This window comes from Hippopotamus amphibius, chromosome 1 (assembly GCF_030028045.1).
Source record: "Hippopotamus amphibius kiboko isolate mHipAmp2 chromosome 1, mHipAmp2.hap2, whole genome shotgun sequence".
Taxonomy (NCBI): Eukaryota; Metazoa; Chordata; class Mammalia; order Artiodactyla; family Hippopotamidae; genus Hippopotamus; species Hippopotamus amphibius.
In genome coordinates, this window is record NC_080186.1 from 101,727,500 (window position 1) to 101,754,434 (window position 26,935).

Consider the following 26,935-nt stretch of genomic DNA (forward strand, 5'->3'; position numbering starts at 1 on the left):
GTGAAGTTGAAAATGAGGTGGAAAGAGAACTCTAAATTGCAAGAAGCTCAGAGGGAGAGGCTCAGAGGGAGGTCTGTCTGTGAAACCCGAGAGTTTGGAACCACCGACCAGCAGTAAGAGAAGGCAAAAGAAGAAGATTCTGAAATATTCGGGAGCATTTGCTAACAGACGAAAATGAAAAATCGAGGCAGCATTGGGGAGGGGTGGCTTTACCATGTTTATATCAGATTACAGATTCCCAGAGGAGAGCTGTAGAAGCTGGAAGAACACTGGGATTAGTGAGGTGGGTGGAGTGCCAAGCAGCCAGAGCTCTGATGTGGCTTTCAGATGTTGCCAATGTGGCTTTCAGATGGTGCCAAGTTCGGGAAGATATGCAAATACTGTGGTTACAGAATGCAAACCAGCCCAGGCGCCCAGCATGGTTGCTCAGCACTCAGAGGTGGGTTTGGTAAAGGCATTGCCTTTGGAACATTGCTCCAAATTGAGCTGGGCTCCCAGAAGTGCTGTAATTTCTTTAGATCATCTGATAGCAGACCCTGATGTTTACTAGGTTCAGGGAGATCAAGCCATTGTGAATTTTTTTTTTTTCTGTAATAAAACTAGCCCCAGCCAGCCAGTCTGGGAATTTGCTGCCTGAGCTGTTTTCCAACATGGTTTTGCTGGCAAAACCAGACGTAAGTGTTTCCTCGACTCTTGAGGGGCCTGTTTACCCTGACTTTATTTTTACTGCTGGCTTTCAGGTGGGAAGAGGGGGATTATATTTAAAGGTCAGCAGGTGAGCAGAAGGATCCCTGTCCTGCCCGGCCATTCCTGGGTGTGCCTGTGTGTGTGCGCCTGTGCACGTCCATACCTATGTATGTGTGTGTTTGTGCCTGTGTGTGTCCATACCTGTGTGTGTGTGTTTGTGCCTGTGTGTCCATACCTGTGTGTTTGTGCCTGTATGTGTCCATACCTGTGTGTCTGTGTGTGTTTCCACACGTGAATTGTTATGTCCTAATCACTTGTTTGTAGGCATAATGATGGGTGCTGGTTGTTTGGAAGTTTCTTATTTGTTTATTGTAAAGAAGGGAAATCCATCTGCGGGATTTTCTGGATTGGAGGGCAAGGGATATTTACTGTCAACAGGATTAGAACGAGGAGATATAAGAGACCGAGCTCAAAGGTGCATCTAGTGTTAGAATAAGAGCATGAATAGGTAGAAGCCAACTATAGGGCATTTCTGTCTCAAATGGAGCTTTTGAGTGTTTGAGTGGGAAATGCAACTAGGAAAATTGTCCTGCAGTCAAAGCATCAGTCAATAGAGAGAAATAGAGTAAAATTAGGTGGGACTCAAATTCAGTTTCATCAACTCTCCGTCTTTAACTGTTTTCTTTTTTTAATTTCCCAAAAGATGAAAGATGGATGCTCACAATTTGGAAATGAGAGCCTGATTGAAGGATCGAGAAGGCAAGTCTCTGGTACACGTACACATTCCCGGAGAAATTCAGCACCCAGAGACTAACCTCACTGGGAAAGCTACGCACAAGCGCTGTCTCCACTGAGACACAAACCAAAACGTTGCTGTTCCACTCAGAACTGACCAAGAAGCCATGAAATCCCTAACTGAAGGAGACTTAGAAGATTGCCTACTGAATAAGGTAAGGCAGTTACGGGGTTCTCTCATGTGCCCCTTCCGCTCCTCCCACCCCACCAACCTTGATGCAGAAAGGATTTCAGGCTGTTTCCAAAGATACAGAAAATGCTCCTCAGGAACCCAAGACCATCACCCATAAGAGCGTTCAGGGACTTAATCAAATTTCACTCCTCTCTTTGAGGTTCTAGTGCAAGAGGCACGCTGGGTATAGAATGTGAAACGAAGAGTTAGAACTTGGGCTGGAACTCCAGCTCTGCCACTGATGCCTCTGGGTAGTCACGAACAAGGCACTTAACCTGTCTGAGCCTCAGTTTTCTTCTCTGTCAAATGGGAGCAATAATAGGCTCTTAGTGGGATCTTTGAAAAAGAGTAAATAAGAAAGCTTTTAGACAGCTGTAACACTGCTAGATTATTATACATAGGTGTTATCACTATATTTTTAGTACATATCAATTACAAACTAATTTAATTTCTTCTCTATAGGGTCATAGGCTCTTAGGATGTTAGTACTTGAAGAGACCTTAAATATTATCTAATTTAAGCTTTTCCATTGACAGATGAAGCTATTAAGGCACAGAGCCACCCTTAAAACTAAAACATTTAAACAAAGAGTTAGGGACTAGTCTAGGGTTTTCATGCCTTTACGAATAAACAAAGCAGAGTTCATTATTATAGTGATAAGTCAAGTTGATTTCTTAGGCAAAACTATTAAGAGAGATAAATGGGGAAAACATGTTATAAAAGCTATAGCAAACTAAATGATTGCTCCCTTTGGGGGCTGTAAGTGGAAAGGGTGCTAGCTGGCATTTCCCCCATGGTCCTGTGTTTTCTGAAAGAAAAACGTCCAAGTAGTTTGGCCTGGCATTCAAATAATCCTTTATGTTTCTACCCTCTGTTTCCCTGCATCTACAACTGCAGAAATTCTAAACACAAGCTCTCTAGGTTGCATCCAGCCTGTGCGAGTGTTTTCTTTGGCCTGCAGAGAATTTTAAAACTTTTTCAGGTTTGTTACACACATTTCCACATTGTGCGATTGTTGGCGTAGAAATCCAGATTTCCATCTTCCCAGGCTGTCCGGCGACCACAGGTCACAGTTTCTTACCTGGCAGCCCCGTGGGCCAGAGCTGAGTGTCTGTCCCACTGGAGGCTGCAGTACTGCTGGGTGTTAGAGTCGGAAGGGACCGGAAATGTTAACGAAGTTAAGCCTCTCCACTGACAGATGAAGCTGTTAAGGCACAGAGCCACCCTTAAAGCTGAAACATTTAAAGAAAGAGTGAGGGACTAGTCGGACACCTGCCCCCCCACCCCTCCCTCTCACGTGTGTCCCCTACTCCGCCCCTGTAGATGGGTCAGTCTGACATTCCTGTCTCACAAGAACTGAGCTCTGAGACGATCTCAGGCCAGAGCGTCCCTCTTCCCGCTACCCGGGGAGGTATCCTGTCTCTTCTTCATTTTTCTGGCTCCTACTCATCCTTTAAACTCAGCTCAGAGTCCGCTTTCTCATGAAAGATTTATCTGACACCCCAGCACAAACCTTTGCCTTCCTATGAACTCCCACCATAATGATCACTGATCATGTGTATTTGACGATCAATTGTATCTTGACTCCGGACACCTTTCCTGTTGCTATCTTGGTGATAACTTAAATATGATATCATTTCATTCCTTAGAAGTTTCCAGAGGGAAGAACAATGTCTTGGATATCTTTATTCCCCTTGACATTCACATAGTATCATTGCACATATGCGGTCAGAAGTATCTTTAGGGCTCATTGAAGATAATGCAAGATGCGTGTTAAAGGTGCTGGCGGGTTGAGGCCCTACAGGGTCTCATTTACTCTAATCAACAGCTCTGTGACACATGCATAATACCTCCATTTTAACAGAGGAAGCAGCAGAGCTTATGCTGATTAAACACCTCTACAGTTAGCGAAGGTGCTGAGGTTTCAGCCTATTCTTTTTTAAAACCAAACCAGGGTTTCCTCTGCTAAACCCTCTATATTACCATAAACACACACAGTGCAAAACACAGTGCCCAAAAGACAGGTCCAGATGGGGCCCGCTCAGTGAGAGAGAAATTTTGTGTTTGGGTACCTTTAAGGGTGGCCCTATTGCACCTGCAGATTTTGCACATAACCCCAAAGGGAAAAGGAGGAAGTTCCCTATGCAGACAGGCAAATGCTTCACATCACAAGGGCTACATAGAGTTTTAAACAGGGTGCTGGACGAGAAGAGCAGAGTGTGAGCTCTGGTGGGAGGGGCATCTCACAGAAAGAGGAGTGAAGGCAAAGTCTTAGCACATGCGTAATGCATAGGGTTTTAATAAGCAGAAGAGACAATCTCTAAGTCCATCCATGTTACTGCAAATGGTAGTATTTCATTCTTTTTAATGGCTAATAGTCCATTGTGTATATATATATATATATATATACACCACATCTTTATCCATTTTTCTGCTGATGAACATTTAGGTTGCTTTCGTGTCTTGGCTATTGTAAACAGCGCTGTAATGAACACTGGGGTGTGTGTATCCTTTTGGACCATGTTTTTCTCCGGGTATATGTCCAGGAGTGGGATTGTAGAATCATATGGTAGCTCTATTTTTAGTTTCTTGAGGCTGGACCTAGAGATTGTCATACTGAGTGAAGTAAGTCAGACAGAGAAAGAGAAATATTGTATGATATCACTTATATGCAGAATCTTAAAAAAAAGATACAGCTGAACTTATTTAACAAAACAGAAACAGACTCACGGACTTGCAGAACAAACTTATGGTTACCGGGGTGGAGGTGGTGTGGGGGGGCAGGGTCGGGGGAGGGATAGTCAGGGAGTTTGTGATTGACATGTATACACTGCTGTATTTAAAATGGCTAGCCATCAAGGACCTACTGTATAGCACGGAGAACTCTCCTCGATATTCTGTAACAACCTAATTGGGAAAATAACTTGAAAAAGAATAGATACATGTATATGTATAACTGAATCATTTTGTTGTACACCTGAAACTACCACAACATTGGTAATCAACTGTACTCCAATATAAAATAAAAAGTTAAAAACAAAAGAAGAGGCTAAAACTATTAAGGTGTTTTTTTTTTGAAGTTCAACAAAACAAAACAAAAAACAAGCTGAGGAGAGGACTTCCAGCTAAGGGAACCCCATTCAAACAGATCATGGGGGTTTCCTTCCCAGTTGCCTCATCCTTGGGGAGGCAGAGCAGTGCAGTGGTTATGAACAAGAGCACTGCCTGGGTGTGAATTCCTGTTCTGTGACTTACTGACTCTGGGATCCTGGGTAAATTACTTACACTTTCTGAACTCGTCTCCTTCTCTGTAAAATGGGGATTATCATAGCATCCACTTTAAAGGATTATTGGGACGTTCCAAGGAGCTAAGGCTTACAAAGTATCCTGCACACAGCAACGTCTCACCAGTCTTAGCTCCACAGTCCTCCTGCTGCTATGGCTTCTGCTATACATGCAAGCTGCAAGTATCCTGTGGGGCTCAAGCATTTGGTTCATGGAAGAATGAGTCAGAAAAGATGGGGAATGTGATGTCTTACCTGTATATATCACTGAATTTTTTTCAAAAAAAATTTATTTTTATACAATTTTTAAAAATATTCATTTATTTATCTTTTGGATGAGTCAAGTCAGGTCTTAGTTGCAGCACACAGGATCTTTCTTTGAGGTGCGCGGGTTTAGTTGCTGCACAGCACGTGGGATCTTAGTTCCCAGACCAGGGATCGAACCAGTGTCCCCTGCATTACAAGACAGATTCTTAACCGCTGGACCACCAGGGAAATTCCTGCATCACTGAATGTAAGTCTCCATGCCTTTAAATTATTAACCCCTGGGAGACAGAGACAGTGTCTGCCCCCCACCGCGACTTTTATAAACTGATGATTGGGGTGAATGCAATTCCAGAATTAGAAGTCTGACTCCCTGTTGTCTGGAAGGAAGCTCTTGGCCTTGTCCCCTAGTGGCACTCTTCGTGGTTGGCATTCACCCTGGCCCCGTGCTCATGGGTGTGGCCAGGCCTCTGTGGCATGCCTGGCATGCTATTCAGTACACCCCTACGTCTCTCTTGGGAGAGTATGTGGGAATGCAAGTGAGTCAGATCGTTGTTATTGTAAGGAATAACCTTGAATTCTCAATAATTTATATTTGAAACAGGAAATTGTTCACAGACTTGAGCTATTAATAGTAGCAAATGATGTGGGGCAACAATTGGCCTGATGCTGCGCCTGGGGAGGTGGCCCTGTGTGTGGGCAGGTAGACATGCCCTGGAGGGAGGGAGGCCCACAGAAAATGGATGGCAGCCTTAAGGGTGCCAACAGTCTCTGATGACTGTTTTTGCGTAAACTCCATTTAGAGTGACCAAATCTGCATGCTAATGAGTGTGGCATAATTTTTCCAGGGTCAGTGCAATGCAGGGGTTGGGGTAGATGATTTAACCACATCTAGCATCATGGACCTGTTAACTGACCATAATTCATCTCTGCTTTTGCTCTGTCACACCCACAAATGCTTCTCTTTAGAAACACACCTTTGTTCATTGATCTAATCAGCAGAGGATGTGAATAAAACTTAAAACAGGCAATGGAGGTCAAATTTGGACTGAATGGGGGAATTCCCTGGTGGTCCAGTAGTTAGGACTTGGTGCTTTCACTGCTAGGGCCCAGGTTCGATTCCTGGTTGGGGAACTAAGATCTGCGGCGGTGAGGCCAAAAAAAAAAAAAAAAAAAGTTTGGACTGAATGGATTTTGATCCATCTTCTTAAACGATCACATTTCCCCCCTTAAGTTTGTTTCAAAGCTTTGCCATGAAATACATTTATTGACAAGACTGCTTCAAGGTTGCAATTCGTATCTTAGCTTGCTTCCTAAAGCTTGAGGGGCAACAAAGGGATGCTGAGGTGGGGCTGGCGACGGGTCTCTGCTTGTGGTGGAGCCTCCTTCTTTCACCAAGATCACTGCCTGTAAAGCTGCTGCCTCAGGCCCCATTCCCTGCTTTTCCACACCCTGAAAGGGAATCTTCTTGCTGTACATCACTAGGCCATGGTCAGGACAAGTGAAGGGAAACAGCCTCGGGGGTCCGGGTGGTGGTTTAGACCATGGGAGTGACAAGAGGTACGTGGTACTGAGCCTGGGAAACGCCCAGCCCCATGGCAGAAAGTGTATCCAGAGACAGGCAGGAAGGGGCTGCCACACAACAAGAAAGCAGCTCCCACTTGACTCCAGTGGCTTGGGCCGTGGGGGCAGGCCTGTCCAGGGTGGGTCCAAGGTGGGCCTCCCCCTCCACAGCTCTGGTAAAGCCCTGCGTCCCTGTCCGGCCCCTGCTGTGTCACCCTTGTGTGCTTGCGGGGTGTCAGAACAGTCAGTGATGCCCAGGTGAACAGAGACTTTGGACTTGTTATTTTCTGAACTCCCAATTGAGGGCACGGTCAGTTTCAGAAAGAGGATAGAGGTAGGTATTATTTCTGAAACTTCTAATTGAGGGTGCAGCACAGTGTGACAGAAAGAAGAGTTGGGGAACCTGGGTGATAGGTCTAGGCATACTGCTAAGTACCAATGTGACATTAGGAGGGCCACCCTGTCACTCTGGCCTTCCATAAAGGGGCATCAGACAAGATGATTTCTGAGACTCTCCCAGTTCTAAGATCCTGCTTTTAAATTGCAACAAAAGTGATGGATAAAGAAAATCAAAACCAGAATTAGTGGCTCGAGGCCCAGAAAAGTATTTCCTTATTCTGACTTTTATCTTCAGAAGTCAAAACAAGGACCTGAGGAGGAATAATGAATAAGAAATTATAGGTGTCTTCTAAGAAGTGTTTGAACTTGTCCTGCCCAGTGAGAAAATTCTACCTTCAAATGGTGGCATGATTTGTAGATGAGATTCACAATAAAGAGCTGTTTCCAATAGGCACACACACACATACACACACTCATGCACATGCTTGCACGCACGCACACGCACACACACTTTCTCTCAAGCTTTATCAGTTAAAAATTATTTGATCGTATCCATGTGGTAATGAATCTTTCATTAGTTTATTAACACATGAAAGAAAATGTATATGCATATATAGAGTCACCGCTGTGTTACTAACAGTCAAGTTCTATGCGCTCATATCAGTGGACTTGGAAGATTTGGGAAGTTAGCCTCAGTCCTCAACACATTCTGAGAACTTAACTATTTGAGATTACTATTTCCCAACTATTCTGACTGCAATGTTCTATTTAGCTAGCCCTCATATTACTTTTTCCCACTATGCCTGATCAGACGTCTGGCCCTAAATTTGTCCCATGTCCCCTAACCTACCAAGTTGGTTTCATCCATTCTCTGCCCAGGCTTGAAAACATGGCCCTGCACTGACCGCTTCCCTTGCTCTACTGCAGATCTCGCCAGCAAACTCTAATCTCAGCACTGCCTCTGTTACCCCTGGAGGGCCGACAGGTACTGGACAAGCTCTTATAACTGAGCCCGGTGGTATCCCACAGCTTCGTGGATGCATAGCTGGGTCTTGGTACTGCCTGGCAACCTTTACACATGCCAAATGGCCCCTCGTCCCTTGGAGAAGCAATTGCCAGTGTCTGTCACCCTGAAGTACCCCGCCTTCCTCCTCTCCACCTGTCAGCACACCGGCTTGTCTCCTGCTGGTGTCAGGCAGGAAATCTCTATGCTTTTATCTGCATTGGCACACATCTTCCTTTCCTCTGACACACCGAGGCGAGGTCCTCATCAGGTTTCTGGATTTTCACAACTCTTCCTGGCTGGGAAACCCTTGCTCAGGGGTTTTATTCTCTGCTGCCTCTTCCTTTTCCACTGACTCTTTTCTCTCAGCACATAAATATGTTTGAATGTGTGTGTCCTTTTGAAAAAACGTGTTGCTGTCCTCTGTCCTTGTTTTCGTTTTCTCCTTCCCCTAGCCAGACTTCTTGGAGGAGTCACTTACCTCTGAGTTCACTCGCACGTCTTCCATTCTCTCTAAACCCACTGCCGTCTGGCTTGACGCCCACCATTTCCCCAAACACATCCCGGTCCTGTTCTAGTTGCCAAACTCTTACGGACGTTATCTCACTCAGCCACTTACTGTTGACTTTGTTCTTGTAATTCTTCTTCTTCTTTTACTTTCCAGACCTCTCACTGTTCTCCCACCTCACCATCCTCCTCCAAGGCAACGTCTGCTCCAATGAAGTAGAAACAATTGCAGTTCTCGCCTTGTGCTACCTGTGTTAGGTATCTACATTTTCTCTTTCTAGAACAACCTTTTCTTTCTAGCTAACTCCTCCTAACCTTTCAAGATACAACTTCTGTACACCAGGCCTCCAGAAAGGTGTCCAGACTACATGCCATTTCCCTTCTCTGTGTACCCACAGCAGCCTGTGCAAACCTGTACTTAGCACTAATGGCTGTAATTTTCATTTCCAGTTTATTGGTCTTGTTTTGTCATCTTATCTGTCGACCTCTTGACAGCACGGTATACACAGAACCTGGCATGAAGTGGATGTTCAACAAAAATCGGTTGACTGGAGTTGAATCCCAAAGCATCAGAGAAGTGCTGCACTGGAGAGGACCCTAAATTATGCTTCTACAAGCATTTGCCTTTATTTTTGGCATGGCACACGACCTGCCCCTCTCTGTGACTACCTGCTCTCTTCCGCTTACACACTCCAGAAGATGCAGAACCTTAATGGTTTATGGATGCTCAAGAAAGCTACCCTCGGCCCCCTCTCCTATGACACATGTTGTGAGGTGAACACACAGAGAGGGGTGGGTGGCTGCTGGTAGCAAGAAGATAATATTTAAAGCTACTATAGACCTGATCATGATATTTAAGGTGATCATCATAATTAAGGCAGGACACATGCTCTGCAGCATCTCTGAGGGAGACGCTTAGGCACCAGCCTGCAGGTGCCTCCCGAGCAGTGTTAACAAAGAGCCCCTTCCAGGTCTTGAAGACTCTCCGAGCAGAGTCAGAATAAACGTCAGCCCACAAGTGCGGGGGAGAAGGGAGCCATCGTTTACTGATGACATACAGGAAACAATCTGCCACGTGTTCACGTGCATTAGACTATTTTATATTCAGCAACCTGGACAGCATGCATTATTATCTCATTTTAGAGTCTCACCCTGTGGGTTGGCCTGGCCCCTGCCATCCTTTCCAAGTTCATCTCCTATCATACCACCCTCCTTTTTCTTTTCCTATAACCACAGTGGCCTTCTTGCTGGCCCTTGAGCCTTGCCAAGCTTGCTCCTGCTTTAGGGGTCTTGGAATTTGCTTTCCCAAGCTGTCATCGGGGCTCACTCAAATGTCACCTCCTTCCAGAAGCCTTCCCTGGCCACTTGGTCTAAATAGCAGCCCCTTTATTCTCAAGTCCCTTATCCTAATTCTATTATTCTTCTTGGGACTTATCATACATGATCTTATGTTATACATTACACACGTGTGTGTACACATATGTATATATGTGTATATGTACGTATGCATGTACACACACACATATATACATATATCCTGTATTTTTAACTAGAGGGCAAGTATCTCTGTCTGGTTCGCTGTCGTCCTGTTCACTGTCATGCCGAGGACCTAAATGCCACACAGCAGGTACTACGTGAATATTGAGCAACGCTTCTATTTCAGAAGAGAATACTGAGGCACCCACGAATGTCATCAGACCTAAGTTCATCTCTCCCGGAGGTCCTGGAAGGGCAGGATTTTCTGAGCTGACTGCTCTGTGCCTTGTCTCGTCACTTCCTTGGAGCCTGATCCAGGAATGACTGCCTTTGCTGATCCTTTCACACCCAGGTGGACTTGAGGCGTCGGTGGATTTCCCAGATGGTGGAAGAGGTGCAGAAAGTTGTCCATCATCTGACCACAGAAATCAGCTACCAAGACATTCGATTTCAAGCCATCCCTTACTCTGACACGTACAATGAGAACATTAAGGTAAGCGCTCCCTTGGCTCTAAGTACCCACCCAGTAAGCCAGGAAACGGCTGGGTGGTCTCAGTATGTGTCAGGCACTCACACCCCTAAGACTACTAGTAAGACCTCTTAGTATTTACCATTTACACACTCACTGCATAGATGTTATTTCAGTTGAGGCCCCACATTCCTACTTTAGAGATGATAAAAACTGAGGCTTAGAGAAGTCAAATGACTTGATCAAGTCATATGAGGCACTAAAGCCAGAACTCCACCTGGAGCTTCTGATTCCAAAGCACATTCCACTGTACTGATTAAAGTTCAGTTAAGCACACATTCATTTATCAAGCACCCATTTAATAGATTGGGGACTGGGTAGAGGGAACTCGGCATTGGTGACAAAAGAGTTGAAAGTGATAGTTCGTGGGCTACAGGTGGGGGAAGGGAGAAAGTGAAAGAGGTGGCCCTTAGGAACTGCAGGAGCAGCCGGGCAACCCTGTCCCTGCCGAGGAATCCCACAGAGCTGTAAGCCCCCAGGGCCCGTGTGTGACCACCAGCATTCACGCAGCATTGTAGCGTGGGCACAGCTTGTCTCCCAGCCGTGATCTCACCCAACGCTGCACACGACCTAGTGGGACAGACGTCATGGTGTCCTCCCTTTTAGAGATGAGAGAAATGAAGCTCTGAATCGTTCTGAATCCCTGTGCTCCTTTCTCTTGATTTTTCTTATGACACATAAGAACCCCTTTCATAGAAGTATTAAACATACATGTGCACGTGCCCCACCTCTCACATAAGACCGTGAGTTGCTTGCTTATAAGGGTCATGTTTCTAGATTGCTCCCTTCCTAGCACCCAGCATGGTGTGTGGCCCACGACTGACACTCAACTTCGGTTGAATGAATGAATAAGCAAAAGAATTAGTACCTGAACGAAAGCCCATTGCTTGTCCAGTACATGTCAAGTCTGATGAGCACAAGGACCGCCCATAAGATTCTGGGACTTGTGAATGTGGGGACAGAATCAGACTTTAGGAAATTTACTCCAGGATGAAAATGGTGATTGGATCCTAGAGTGTCAGAACATCATCTGCCCACCTCTACCACCCTGCCAACCTAAACAGGACAAATGTAGACCGGTGACTCGGAATATAAACATAACATCACTTTTATATCTGGGGAAATTTCCTTCTGTGGTCTCACTTAGAATTCATAGCTTAAAATATATCTTGCATTTATGCACATTGTGTCTTGTATATTATATGTTTTGAAAATAGTTACAGTGGGGCATATAAAAATGCTTTTGTTTTATCTTGGACCAAATTCAATAAGTATTTATTAAGCACCATTTATGTGACTAATAACATGATAGTTGTGTTCTCAAATTCATATGCAAGTGGGTTCAAAAAATGTATAGATTTTGGGTTTTTTTTGTTTGTTTTTGTTTTGGGCCACACCACACAGCATGCAGGATCTTATTTCCCTGACTGAGGATCGAACCCGTGCCCCCTGCAGTGGAAGCGCAGAGTCTTAACCACTGGACCGCCAGGGAAGTCCCCCCGAATGTATAGATTTTGAACACCATAGTTTGGATTCCCCCCTCCCTTGTTTTAAACCCAACACATTTCAATGGACGCTGGAAGTTGTATGGACCCATCATCTAAAGCATCCAAACTACTGCTCCATGAGAATGAGGCAGAGTCAGGTTTTGCTGATGTCGGTGTTCACCCCTGAATTCTTCACTGACAGGTCCCTGGGCAAAGGTTATCCGAATTCTATTGTCAGAACTTTCCATGGAGAGGAGGTGGCTCCTCCAGTGTATAGTTGAGTGAAGGGAAAACATGCACAGTGGAGTGGGCTGCCATGTGATGTGGTTAAAGGTCATTTTCCTTTGGTGGTATCCCACTGTTGACCAATTTGTTCGATCTCTTGGACTATTGGTCTGATCACTACTTACCCGGTTCCTGTAGAAACAGAGTAGGTAGATTCTTAGGGTTCGCTTTTCCCCATTAAACTTAGAATCATCTCAATAGCTCACCTTGTCTCAACAAAGAGACTTTCATGTCACCTTTGATTCTGTAAGGGTTAGTCATTAACACTGTGTATGGGTCATTAGTACAAGCAAAAAGAAAGGGAGGCACTTTGCAGAATTCTTTCACCTCTTCTCCCATCCCCTCCCATCCCCTTAATTTATACCAGATCTTTCACCCATCCCGGGTCATTCATTCGTGACTAAGAACCAGCTCAGGAGAGAAAATTAACCACTGAACAAGCAATCAGAAGACCTAAAGTCAAGTTCCAGCTCTACCACTGACTGGCTGTGTGTCCCTGGGGAGACCTAGAGCCACTCTGAGCCTCAGGTTTTGCACCTGGGAAATGTTAGCAAAGCCCGCCTTACCTGTGGCTGTGAGCACGAGACAGGCTAGCGCACAAGAATTGCAGTGCTTGGTGTGTGCAGAACACAGTGACTGCTAGTTCCCCTCCCTGCCTTTCGTCGCCTTCCCACCAAGCTTCAGGTGCCTCTAGAGTTCCCAGTCCACTTCACTCTTCTTCCTTGCAGATCCATGAAACCCAGGCCTCACTGAGTTAATTTCTCTGCCCGAAGCGTTACAGTGGGCTAGTGGCACAACAGAGATGGAATCCTTTGCCAACAGGCGGGCAGGTGGGCGCACCTCTGTCCTCCTTGTCACATTGCTGAGGGTTGAGTGGTTAACGAGTGGCCCGGGTCAGCAGGGCGGCTCACTGAGGGCTTCTGTCTGCTCCCAGATCTGTGAACTCACGCTCCTTCTCTCTCCTGGCCCCAGGTTTTGGCCCCCGCCCAGCTCCTCATCACAATCCCGATGAGAGGCCTAGCTGGGTACAGGGAGGCCCGGCAGCAGCGGTGGCGCTACTACACCCTGCAGGGCGCCCGGCTGCCCTGCCCTCTGCGGGACCCCGAGGGCCTGCAGCAGTGGCTGGAGGTGGAACAGTTTCTGAAGAGCCCGTGGCAGTGGCACGAGGCAGATGTGAACATCGAGGGAGACATCGTGCCCGCCAAGGTCCTCCAGGTGTTCCGGAAACTGGTCGAAAACGCAGTTGAAACCTGTCAACTGTCAGGTGAGCCGGTCAAGAAACATGCAAGGAAAATGTCTGGCATTTCCATCTCGCTCTAAACAAAAACTTCTGCTTGGGTGTTTCCTGAAGCTCACACCCCTAAATTGAGGATCAAATCATGTGCTTTTATATCTGTCTAATCCCCATAATAAGAATGAGCTCTGTTTTCTGCTGTGACACACAGAATGGAATTCATACTCACAACACACTTCCGTGTCCTTGAGTAGATGACAGCCCTGGCGTGGGTGAGACCGTCTTGGGCTTATGCACCCTTTCCAAGATGTTAGCTTCAAAACCTGGGTCCTTTGGTGAACAAGCAAATTACTCATAAACTTCAGATCTTTGTTATTAGCACATTTCCAGTACAACACCCTCCAAATGACTGCAGCATGCAGCGTGCTGGGACAGCGCCCCTGGGAGCCCCTGACCTGCACCAAAACACAAAACCCGGAAGCCAGGAGGAACTGATTATGTTTGACCACCCCAAAATCTTTTTTCTTTTTCTTTTTTTTAATTGGCGTAGAGTTGATTTACAATGTTGTGTTAGTTTCAGGTGTACAACAAAGTGATTCAGTTATACATGTATGTATACCTATTCTTTTTCAGATTCTTTTCCCTTATAGGTTACTACAAAATATTGAGTATAGTTCCCTGTGCTATAGAGTAGGTCCTTGTTGGTTATCTATTTTATAAGTAGTGTGTATATGTTAATCCCAAACTCCTAATGTATCCCTCCCCCCACCCCTTTCACCTTTGGAAACCATAAGTTTGTTTTCTATGTCTGTGGGACTATTTCTGTTTTGTAAATAACCATTTGTACCATTTTTTTTTAGTTCCACATATAAGTGATATCTTTCTCTGTCTGGCTTACTTCACTTAGTAGGATAATCTCTAGATCCATCCATGTTGCTGTAAATGGTATCGTTTCATTCCTTTGATGGCTGAGTAATGTTTCATTTATATATATATATATATGTATATATATATATAATATATACAAATGTATATATGTACCACATCTTCTTTATCAGTTCATCTGTTGATGGACATTTAGGTTGCTTCCACATCTTGGCTATTGAAATAGTGCTGCAATGAACATTGGGGTGCATGAATCTCTTCAAATTATAATTTTCTCACAACCCAAAATCATAAGCTACAGTACCTGCCCACACATACATTTTGTTCACACAGAGTAAAAAGGTGAATTGCAAACTGGGAAAATGGATAATTTCCTTACTTATAAAATAGTATTAATAAACCAGTAAGAAAAGCTATGAGCATACCAATAGAAATACTGATTTAAAAACATGACTCACAGAAAAAGAATATACATGGCTAGTAAAAATAAAAATGACTCATAAAAGTAAAAAATGCTCCATCTAATATATATTTCAAGAAATGTACATTAAAACCCCTAGTAGGTGGACAGAGATAAAAATCTATACTCATGCTGAGTGCAGGAGTGAACATGGCAAAGTAGGCATTTTCATGCATTGTTTTTGGAAGTGTAAATTGCTGCCTCCTTTTTTAAAGGGCAGTTAGTCCATTTTTATTTTTGTAACGTGCTTACTTGGCAATTCAACAATTCTAGTTCTAAAAATACATTCTGATGTATACACAAAGAAATATGCATGAGGGTAGCCACTGAAATAGACTTTGTAATAGTAAGCAACTAGAAGTCATCTGATGGCTAACAAAGGAAAATCCACTTCATAAATTATGCAACTCTGCCTAGTGGACAATCACACAGCCTTTAAAAAGAATGAGGTGTGTTGATATCGGATTGGAGAACACACCCTCTGCCTAGGCAACATTATTCACACTCTAGGTGTGTATTGGGGTGTGTTTCTCCAAGAAGACTTGTGTCTGATTTTTCCTGGTACTCTCAGAAGTACCATCTCACCTAGATCGTTTGGGGATGTAAACATTTAGGCCCTAAACAGAGGATGGTGACTAATGCCTTGGAAATTCCAGGGCAGAGGGAACAGCTTGGTTTTTGTTGTTGTTGTTTGTATTAAGTCAGCTACCCAGAGCCCAAAAGAAAATCTGTCTACTTCTCTTAGTTCATAATTTTCCTCAAGATCTAACTTTTCCTGATTCCAGGTTTGTGAGGCTCACCACTTACCATAAGCCTCAGGCTCAGCCCACTAGACCCCCGTCTTCCTCTCTGTGCAGTTTCTATACACAGAAGCTGTCAGTACCAAGGCTTGATGCCAGCACGGTATTTCGGCACTTCTCCCACTTTATACTTTCTTGGATGGGTGTTCCTGCTTCACTGCCGGCTTCCAATGATTCTCCTACTTTCTGGCAGTCTCTTTCATTACTTACAAATAATGTTTTTAAACTTTTATATGTCTTAGAGGCTGTAGGCTTGGGGATCTCCAATCCAAAACATGACTTTAACAGAAATCCCTCCTTTTAATTTCCCTTTTAAAATGCTTTATTGACTTTTACATTTACATATATTTCTCATTGGTGGAGTGAAGTGAAGTAAAAGATAAATTAGGATTAAAAAAAGAATGGGGTGTGTGTGTATATGCACACCCAGGGTTTTGAAAAATGCCAGGGCAACATAATTAAGTGAAAAACCAAATTGCTGAACGATATGCAACTCCATTTTGTATAGAAAGAAGAGGATTTGCACATCCTTTTGCTTGTCTAGATAGAATAGTTCTGAAAGATTCCATAATGGAAATAGCTCATGTTGAGTGGATTTTTACCATGTAGAGGATGCTTTCAAGGATTATTTAACTTAATATTCATAGCAACGCTGTTAGAGTTAGGATCATTTTTCTAACTGTTCTACAGACAAGAAAATTGAGGTTTAGAGATTAAGTAACAGGCTGAAAGTCACACACCAAGTTAGCAGAGCAGCAGAAGCAGGACGTGGGACAGACAGGTTGGTGCCAACATTTGCTCACCTCCTCACTCTGCAGCACTGTTAATAGTGAAAGTGCAAATGAGAGTCTCAAGCTGGGCCAGGGGGATGAGGTGCTTTCAGTAAATAATGGTGAGGTGCCAGACATTGTCATGTTCCTGCCTGGGCGGCTCTGATGAGGTCCGGACAATAAGCTGTTTACCACACTCCAGCCAAGGAGAGGAGTGTTTTCCTTTTGAACAGCCTAACACAATTAATAAATGAGTTTCCCTTTCCTTCTCCGAGCAAGGAAAAGCAAAATAATAGTTCCCGATTCAAGACGGCTCATCCTTATCTATTATGAAGGCAAGCAAACAAAAAACTGCTGTATATCTTTTGAAAGAAGGGGGAACAAAGTAGAAATGAATTCTAGTATGTGAGCTGGAAAACTTTCCCAGATCCATTGCTTTTCTCTCCCTCTCTTTGCCTGGTTGGAAAAGATATGGAGGGCTTCTTTCTGCTCACTTGACCCTTTAAGCCAGTGGCTATGACATACTTGGAAGTATTTTATGATTTCAAGGCTTATGATGATAAATCCATCTGAGTCTAGGATGGTAAATGGGTGGTGGAAACAAATCCCATCTCTGAGACTGTGACTTAGTTAAGAGACAGGTTAAGCTGAACTCTACCAAAGGCAAATGAATAAATAAGGTGTCTGAGGCTGTCCTAAACAGGGTCAGACATCTGGGTGAAATGGAGAGGTTATAGAAAAATGCTTGGATTTCGTTTTACAGTAGCAAAAACTATACCTTTTCCTTGTATTCTGTGTCTCTTTCAGTTGAGCCTTCTGGGAATAGTCTGTTACTTTTTCAGAAAAGGTACCATAAAACCTTGGGGGAGGAGGATGAAAGAAAAAAGTAACCACCACCAACCATGAGATTTTCTAGCAATACTCCTATCAATATTAACTTAGCTAAGTGTCTAGTGTTGACATAAACACGCTGCCCTGGTGTGCTACTGAAACTCTGAAAGCTGTCCCACCAGTTACAAGGAGCTGCTCAGAGCCACAGCTCACAGATTCCTTCTTTGAACGCTAGTGTTGAGCTAAGCTTTATCTTCTTACTGTCTGTCATTTACCACTAGGTAAGGTCAGCATGCTAATGGCCCGCCCTGCAGTTCGAGTTGCCGTGGAAACCTCCGCAGGTCAGGTGGAACTAGAGCTGACCCCCTCAGTGGAGATCCCCACCACCTGGTCCAAGAAAGCCCGGTGGCCTTCGTGTCTGAAGCGCTGGCCTTCTGCAGAGAGAGTGCAGTGCATCAAGGTATCAGCCTGCAGGGCTCACCAGGAACACTCTCAGCTTAACCAACCACAGCATCACTGACCACCAACCAGCTTCGGAAGGAAAATTGAGATTCCACTAGATCCCCAGAACCTGCAGTGGCACCTGAGGACCTGTTTAAATGCAGCTTCCTGGGGCCCCACTCTGGCCCTACTGAATGAGACTCAGTGTGCAGGGCCCAGCAATCTGTGTTCTCACAAGCCCTCCCGGTGATTCTGGGGCAGGCTCAAGGTGGAGAACACTGCCCGAGAGAATGGGGACGTAGTCTCCCCAGTTAATTGCCTGCATGCAAGGGGCTGGCCCTGAGGCTCCCTCTGAGCCCCCAGTGGCAGGTCCCCCACCCTAGTGGACTACTTCAGAGATGGCTTTCTCCCCAGCCAGCGTCATCCTTCTCATTCCCCGCTTTTTTTCTCTTCCCCCAGTCATTTGGGTTTAGCTTGTTGGCCTGTTCAAACTATCACTGGCAGCTGAGCTTCTTGCGGGCCGAGCAGGTGCTGCTGGAGCAGCTGGATGAGGACGGGGGCTGCCGCAGGAAGTGTTTTCAGGCCCTGAGGCAGATGAAGGAGGATGTCTGGTGTCCAGGGAAGAGGCCTGTGATCACGTCCTACCACCTGCAGGTGAGTGTGCGGCCCCAGTGTAGAGGGCCAGGGTGGCTGGGGCTGGGTGGGTCCCTCTGCGTCCCCGTAGGGCCCCCAGAGCCACTCAGGACAGGGGTGTGTGTGATGAGCAGGAGGGCTCTAGTGTCCATGTTCGCCGTCTCACAAATGATGGGGATACACACCCCTGGCTGCATGTGTCCACAGCATCCCCGCCCAGGGTCCCTGTCCTCCGCCTCCTTTCTTCCCCTTCCCCTCTTCCCTTTCTTCCTTTCTGTCTTGGCTTCTCTCTCTCTCTCTCTGTTCCTTTCCCTCTCCCTTTCTTTCATTTCACTCCGCAAACGAAACACAAGTGCCCTCTATGTGCCAGAACTCCTGCTGAGCTTCAGCAATAAACTACCACACGCAGCCTCTGCCCCTGAGAAATCTACAGTCTGGTGAAATCTTGTGAGCGCCTCAGACCTCAGATGGATTCACACTTCCCCTCATGTTATGACTCACTCAGTCCCCACTGTAGCCCAAGTGCAGCCACTCGTGCACACACCTTACGCTCTCACACACACACCCTGCGCAGAGGAGCAAACCAGCACATGTTGGGGTTACCCCCACGAACGTGACCGCAGACCTGAACTTCCGGGTTGCACATCACCGGGCGAGGACTTAACATTAGACCAATGCATTCACGCACTCACACGGCCAGTCCCCTGCCCCCGCACCTGCTGTGTGCTCTACACCTGGCAGTACAAAGTGAACAAACAGAAATGTGGTTGCTGCTCTCGTGGAGCTTGTGGTCTAGCAGGGGAAACAGACGTTGGTCCGTCTGCAGGTGTGCGGGGAGTCGTGCCGCGTGGGAATGCTGGGGAGGAGAGGAGCGTTGCTCTAGGAGGGCCCAGGGCAGCAGAACCTGCCCTGGACTTGGGGGATCAGGGACTCCCCCTGGGGAGATGGCCTTTGATCACACTCTCAGCTCTTCTTTCTCAAGTTTCCAACCACACCTGGTGAAATGGATGCTCACGGAACACTGCGTGCAGCGCACGGTGGGGCAGGGTGGGGAGAGGTGGTAGGTATCAAACTCCTACAGACAGCACAGCCCCCGTCTGGCCAGGATCTGTCCTGGAGCTTCCACCCTTCTCCCTGGCTTTCTACACAGGGGAGCACAGGTCTCTGGGGTGTGTGGTGCCTTCCTTGCGTGTTCCTACCTGTGCCTCGTCTCATGCAGTAGACAACCATTTCCCAGCCCCGGGTGACTCGTTCAGCTCCAACGCAAGCTATTTAAGGGCAGCTTGTACCGAACCCTTTGTGTCTCTCCCAATGCTTTGTACGTAGTAGTTGCTCTGTAACTATTTGCTGATCATCTAAATGAATGACTTCATATTTTATCCACTTTTTCCCTGCAAAATCGCTCATCTTTGCTTTGCTTTCTTATCTTTCCTGATAACCTGTTCTCCCTAACCTGCCCCAAGAATCTGCTAACATCTCACTTGCACATACAGGGGCCTTTCTCGTCAGTTTCAATGTTCTTAAAGTGTCCCCAAGTGCATCCCCTTAAAAATACACACCTGTTCTCCTGGATCGGGGACACGTACTTTCTGAAGCTGGTCTAATTTATTTGGGGGATTTAGCTTCTTTCTTACTTGCCTTTCCACAGGCCATACTAGGAAGAGTCAGAGCTGAGAAGGAAACTCCAGCGAGTCTCATATCAAATCTCATACTCTTAACTAACCACTGACTTCATTGCTCCACAATTAGGATGGGTGAAAACACTTTAACTAGCATGAGTATTTTAGGAAGATTGAATAGGGCCACCACAGGCCTCCCAGCCCTTGACTGCCCTCAAAACTGCATTCCATCCAGGATTTACTTGTATCCAGTGGCTTCTAAATCATCTGGAGGATTTCAGGGCAACTCCTTAAAGGTCCCCTGGTTTAGTTTCCCCTAACCCACCTACGGCATAATAAAACTGCACATTCTTAAGAATGAGCATTTAAAAGGGGGTTACTTGTTGAGACAGTACTGACTGTCTTCTCATCTTCCACTGTTGGTCCAAGGGCAGAATTCTCTCACGTGGAGGCACTGGGATGGATGTGGCTGATGGCAGTGTGGTATCAGACTCCATCCTGGAGGAGGGCTTGAGTGTGCAGGATCCTCGCCAAGGCTTTAGTCTGGGGAAAGTGGAAGAGACTGGGTTGCAAAACGGCATCAGGGAGGACGTGCCAATTATGGTCTCCTCCTAGAAGGTCGTTGGCTCCTCCCCAAAGAGGCTCCTCCCCCCATAGCAATTTCACGTGAAGAAAGAGCTTATCTTTCATTGGCTTATTTATTCCTAAACCTGCTCAAAGGCACAGAGGCTTGCTTAGAACAGGCCTAACTGCTTCTGTTTGCTTAGGCAGATAAAAGCTTAGCCACAAGAGGAATTAAAACGTGTTTTTGTGTCTAGGTTATCTTGACTAACACGAAATTATCTCCAACTCATTTACTCAAAACAATGTACTCCGAAGGAAAACACATTCAAGATCTGGCTGTGAACCTAAAACTGTTCTTTTGCTTTTTAGTAAAGACTATATTTTAAAAATACTCAACATTGAAACCCAAACATTAATTATTTCACTCAGTCAGTAAATGTTGATTGACTGCCTCCCATGGGCCAGTCCCTCTGCTAAATGCTAGTAACAGCAGCGTGAATAACAAATAGGTCTCATCCTGTGCTCACGTGGAGTTTGCCGTCTGGTAGGGAATCACCAAAATACACAGGAAAACGATCACCACTGTCACTACTGCTGCTGTATGAGAAGTATGGGATGAAGAGGGTGTTTAATGGGTGTCATAGGGAAGTTTGATCTGATGGATGAGTTTCCTGCACAAGTTGAAGAAGGAAGTATGCTCCCTACAGAAGAAGTAGGTGGTGAAAGGCCATGTAATAGAAGAGAGCATGAAATGAGGCCAGTGCAGCCAGAAGGAGAGAGTGAGGGAAACCACAGGGCAAGATGAGGCTGGAAGGGAAGGGAGGGACCAAACCTTGTCAGGTAAACAATGCTAACGATGTTTTTCTGTAAATTAACAAACAATGGGGAGACTTTGAAGTATTTGAGACAAGAAGAAACAGATTTGCATTTCAAAAAGATCACCTTGGCTGCAGTGTGGATGGCGACAGACAGGATGGTGACAAGAAGAGGTGCAGGCTGTGGCAGAGGTCTGGGTGAGACGTGGTAGGAAAGGATGATCGTGTCAGTGATGTAGCTAAGCAGGTGGATTGAGAAATACATAGGCAGGAGGGTTGGCAGGACTTGACTCGAGTTGATGAGGGAGGGGGATGACACCTAGGTTTGTGTCTTGCATAACAGGCTGGCTAAACAATCCTGGAAGCACACCAGGTATGTGGGGGAGGGCCAGGAGTTCATTTTGGACATATGGACTGAGATGACTTTCAGATGGCTGAGAGATACCAAGTAAGGGGGTCAGAGGAGAAGTGTGAACTAGAGAAAAGAAATGGCAAGTTATCTGTATTTAGTGGGAGAAGAGGGCCTGGAATCAAGCCCCCCAAACTCCAGCCTTAGGGCAGCGGGAGGGTGAGCACACCAAGGAGTAGCTGTACTGCTCAGAGAAACCCAGAGAGTGCGATGCTTGGAAGCCGAGTGGAGAGTGGCTCAAGAGCAAGGGTGTGGATGAGAGAACCAGATTGCCCTGAAAGGTCAGGTGGGGTGAGGGCTGGAAAAAGCCTGCTGGATTTCGCAAACATGGGGATCACTGGACCTTAAGGAGAGCAGCCTTTGAGGACTGATGGCAGAGGAATCCATAATGGAGTGGATTAAGGCAGGAAATTAGAGGAGAGGAAATGACAAATTATTAAGATGATTCTCTGCAGAAACTTGGATTTGCAGAGAGGTGAGAGTCAGGGCAAGAGGGACACGTGGGATTGGGGGAGCAGGAGAGCTTTTATAGATTTAAAAGCCAGTGAGGAGGAGGGAACTCAATCATTTACAGTTCCTGGAAGGGGAGATCCCAGCCCTGCAGAGGGATTCGCCCAGGCTGGGAGGATGCAGAGAGAAAGATGCCAAATGAAGGAAGAATGGCTGGTTTGCAAGCACGAGGCATTTTCGCTGTAAACGAGGCAAAGGCATCTGCCAGGTATGGGGAATCGTGGATTTAAGGAGAGTGATGATCATTGGAAATTCTGGTGGAGAGATAATAAAGTACCAAACAGGTATAGGAGACCAGCAGGAGGAGGCTGAGAGCCCGCCCGAGGCTGGGATCATGAACCCACTGCAGAACCTGCTTGCCCCTGGGGCACCTGTCTCCTCCCTCCAAGGCCACATGAGCTCAGGAACACTCCTGAGGACACTCACCTCAATAGCCCAGGACGATGTCTGATAGCACTTCTTCCTTCCACAGACAGTGCTCTTCTGGACTTGTGAGAAGTATCCCCACCCGAAGGACTGGCGGGTCTTCAGCAGAGCGTTCCTGCGCCTGGTGAGGAAGCTGCACAAGTGCGTGAGCCAGCACTTTCTGAAACACTACTTCGTGCGGAAGAGCAACCTCCTGCGGTACGCCAATTCAGGCGAGCTGGATGCCCTGGCCCAGAAGCTGGCCCTCTTCCTGAAGAACCCCCAGATCAGCCTGCCCTGATGCTGCCCTGCCTGGGACGCTCTTGGACATCTCACTCAAGCTTGACCTCCCTGTGGATCGTTCCTCAGTCAGGGGCCAGGATCCCGCCCAAGAGAGAAGCAATGGATGGCAGAGGAAATTACATCAATCCAGCAGCACTTCAGGGGGGAAACTGTGCCCCAAGATGTCTGGTCCAGGCCTCCCTGCAGCCAAGCAAGCATTTCTGCCCCCACTAGCTACCTCTTCTGAGGACAGCTCTCATCAAGCTTCCCTGAGCCATAGATTCTGAACTGATGAGAGTTCTGAATCTATTTTCTCTTGCTCAGGCTCTGGTTGTCTGATGGGGAGGATGTAGATGAGAACCCCTGGAAGGCCAGGCATCGGCCTGATGCCCAGGAGTGGTTCTCCAGCCCAGCGACCGCAAGCTCATTGTTTTTTCATTTGTAAAATGGGGCTGTTAATACGCCTCCCTCAGGGCAGGGCTGCGAGCCTACAGACTGTGCTGCTGCCTTTTCAAGGGGAAGGCGCTGGATCAACACAGTGTTACCTGTTGGCTTAGTGGCCGGTGTTTGCACTCAGGATCAGTATCGACACCACTGATTAAATGATGACATCTGATGGGCTGACGTGCCTGTGTTGCCCGTGTGCCTTCCAGCTCTTCTGAACGGTGGTCCAGCCTTGTGGATCTGCCTGCTTCCCGGGTGTTCTCTAAGAAGGGAGGAGTGGTTTTGATGAGGAGTGCAGTGAAAGGTGAAAGTGCAGTGACCCCAGTGACTGCCCTTCCTTGCTTCCCGTGCCGTGGGTCAGGGATGGGACTTCCTTCTATTTGTGGAATGAACTCAGTACTGCAATCTGCGTGGAATGACTTCAGTGTCACTCACTTCGCGGTTCCTTCCTTTGCTCACTTGGTTCATGTATGCGTTGATAAATATATGCTCATCAGGTACTGGGGATGCAGCAAAAGCAAGATGGACACGGACTTACTTGATGCAGATGATGCCTAATGGTAAAGACAGGAAATGAACAACAGAAAAAATACACATGGTTATTACAAACTGTAGCAAGTGCCCTGAAGGAAATAAACAGAATATTGAAATAGAGCCACAGAGAGACCCTTGAAGGATGAAAACGCAAACAACTGAAAGGGAAGAAACGGGGGCCAAGGGCAGACTTGGAGGGGCTGGCATGAGTCAGATCACTTGGCCTTGTAAACCTGGTAAGGAATTTGTGTTGTACTCTAAAATCAGATGTGTGACATTTGACCTCTCCAGAAGCAGAAGGGTTTTTGATCTGCATTTTAAATGCCCATTCTGGCAACTGTGTAAAGGGAGTCTGGTGACCCACACGACGATGGGGACACTGAAGGCCCTTGAGCCCGCCCATTTTGAATTTCACCGAGGTCTGCAAGGCCACACATCCTGTGACACACACACACCAGGAGCTCTCAGGAGATCCAGTTTCTTCTGGCACTTATTTATGCTACTCAATTCAAGGGAATCCTTTATTACATAGAACATTTCCCCCAGACTTTATAATTTCTAAAAGTGTGAACTGCTGATTTATTTTTTTAAAGAAAAGGCACATTTGAAAATGAAAACAATTATTTTTACAAAAATACTGTAACCAAGTGGTGGGGTCCTTGGACTATCACAGAGGAAATCGTGGTTTTAAAATGTTGAACAAACATACAATTAGTTTATAATTTTTGAAAACATGAAAGTATGAGCAAACCAACATTTTGTTAAGTCATCAACCTGCATTCGAATTCTCATATTCTTGGATCTTGAGAAACATCATTTTTGAGAAGGTGGCAGATGTATATTTTTAATGATGAAAACTGATGCAAGTTTTAAAACAGCTGCAAAGTCACAGAATGCCAAAAAGTGAGTGTTGACTGTACCATTGATTTGAAATGTATGTATGTGTATGGAAAGGAGTCTAATTCCAGTAGATTCTTCCCACCTTTCCCTATAGATTTGTATTTTTTGAATGAAGCAGGGCTATCTGCACATTCCTGAGTGTTCCTACTGCTGGCCAGCAGAGGGCAGTGGGGGACTGCATATGAAAAGAGCCAGGTTCCCTCCGATACACCGCAGAGCCCAGCAGGTGTCGCCCTCCTCAGCCCATAATTTACACCTGGCTTCTCCAAAAATGGAACCAGCAACAGAGGACTTCAGCGGATGCTGAGTTGTTGGCCTTTCCTGCCATTTTGGCCAAAAACCACAGTCTTTCTGATGAAAGCTCAGATTTTAAAAGGGAGTCTATGAGAGGACAGTCCATCTATTCTGTTTCCTGGGACAGACTGCACAGCTCTGAAAAGTCTAATAATATAATATCACTCCTTTATTCAGGAGTGATATATTATTTTTTTATTTTATTTTTTTAATTCCCTAAGAGCCCTTTATCATTCATCTCCACTCTTCTAGGCACCAGACTGTTTTTTAGTGGAATAGTTGGCATTCAGAGACTGCAATTGATCTGCTTGCATTCTCATCCCACCTCTTACACTGTTACCTGATCCCTTTGGCAAGTTGTTCAACCTCTGAATCTCCATTTCTTTATGGGCACTCTTATGGGCTGGCTGTATCCACCCAAAATTCACATGTTGAAGCCCTAACCCCCAGTACCTCAGAATGGGACTGTATTTAGAGCTAGGGCCTTTGAAGAAGTGATTGTTAAAATGAGGCCATTAAGGTGGGGCCCTCATCCAATAGGACTGATGTTCTCAGAGGAAGCGGAAAAGACACGTGCGCAGGAGTGCAAAGGAAAAAGGCCACCTGCACGCTGAGGAGAGACCGCAGGAGAAACCAACAATGCTGGCACCTTGATCTTGGGCTTGCAGCCTCCAGACCTGTGAGAAAATAATTTTCTGTTATTTAAGCCATGCTGTTTAAGTCTGCGGTATCTTGTTACAGCGACCCTGCGAAATGAATACATCAGAAGAGAATATATACCTCACTGGTTTGATGGGGGGAAATAAACAGAACGATGGATGTACAAGGCTCTTTGTTTAGACCTGGCATGGAGCAACTGTTGAATAAATGTCTAGCATTTTAGACGCCTACTCCTCATGTTCATTTGTCCATCTCTGCCATTCCTAATAACTACCACTACCCCAAAGATAAATTCTTCAGAAAGAGATTAGAAACCAACACAAGGAAAACATGCCCAAAAGGCACCACATATTTCATAAACCATTCTTTTCCTTGGTCACCCTTGCTACAATAGAGGAATATCTCCCCTGATTTCTCCATGTGTGTTGGGCTGATGCCTGCCAGCTTCTCAGGGCCGTCTTCCCTGTAGCATCCTCTGCACCCTCCCCCAACCACCCCTGCCTCTCTTCTCCCCTTTCTATCCATCTTCCTGAATTATTATACATGTGTTCCCACTTCCTTACCTCTTCACACTTTTTTAATTGTGAAAAATATCATACATGCAAGGGTCTAAAATGTTTCAAGAATTATAGTAAAACAAACACCAGTATTCTCACAATCTAGGTGAAAAAATAACATTTTGCCAATATTTTAGAATTCTCCTAGATGCCCCTTCTGTTCCTTAGCCTCCTCCCTCCCTGATATAGGTAATCATGATCCCAAATTAGTCATTCTGCTGCTTTTCTTTCATTTTTACCACCCATCCTATTTCACTGAACCTAAGCCCCCAACAATTGTGAGAGGCATCATTATTTCACATCTAAGAAAGAAAAAGTGCTGCTCAGGGTAATTATAAAACACCACTGATTGTAATTTTAGAGAGACTGAAAGTTGAAAAAGTATATCCCAGTTGTCTTTTTAGTTTTGCTTGTTTTTAAGCTTTATGCAGAATGGAACCATCCTGAATGAGGTCTCCTGTGATTTGCTTCCTAAGCCCACACTACGCCTTTGGGAT

General features: G+C 45.8%; 1 protein-coding gene across 1 annotated transcript; it reads left to right on the forward strand.

Moving 5' to 3' along the window:
* The first annotated feature begins 1,501 nt into the window (after positions 1-1,501).
* MAB21L3 (mab-21 like 3) lies at positions 1,502-26,112 on the forward strand. The gene is made up of 6 exons (XM_057719815.1): positions 1,502-1,637; positions 10,443-10,583; positions 13,364-13,655; positions 17,653-17,831; positions 18,272-18,466; positions 22,835-26,112. The coding sequence occupies exons 1-6, from the start codon at positions 1,590-1,592 to the stop codon at positions 23,066-23,068; spliced, it is 1,089 nt and encodes a 362-aa protein (XP_057575798.1). The 5' UTR covers positions 1,502-1,589; the 3' UTR covers positions 23,069-26,112.
* Positions 26,113-26,935: the final 823 nt, after the last annotated feature.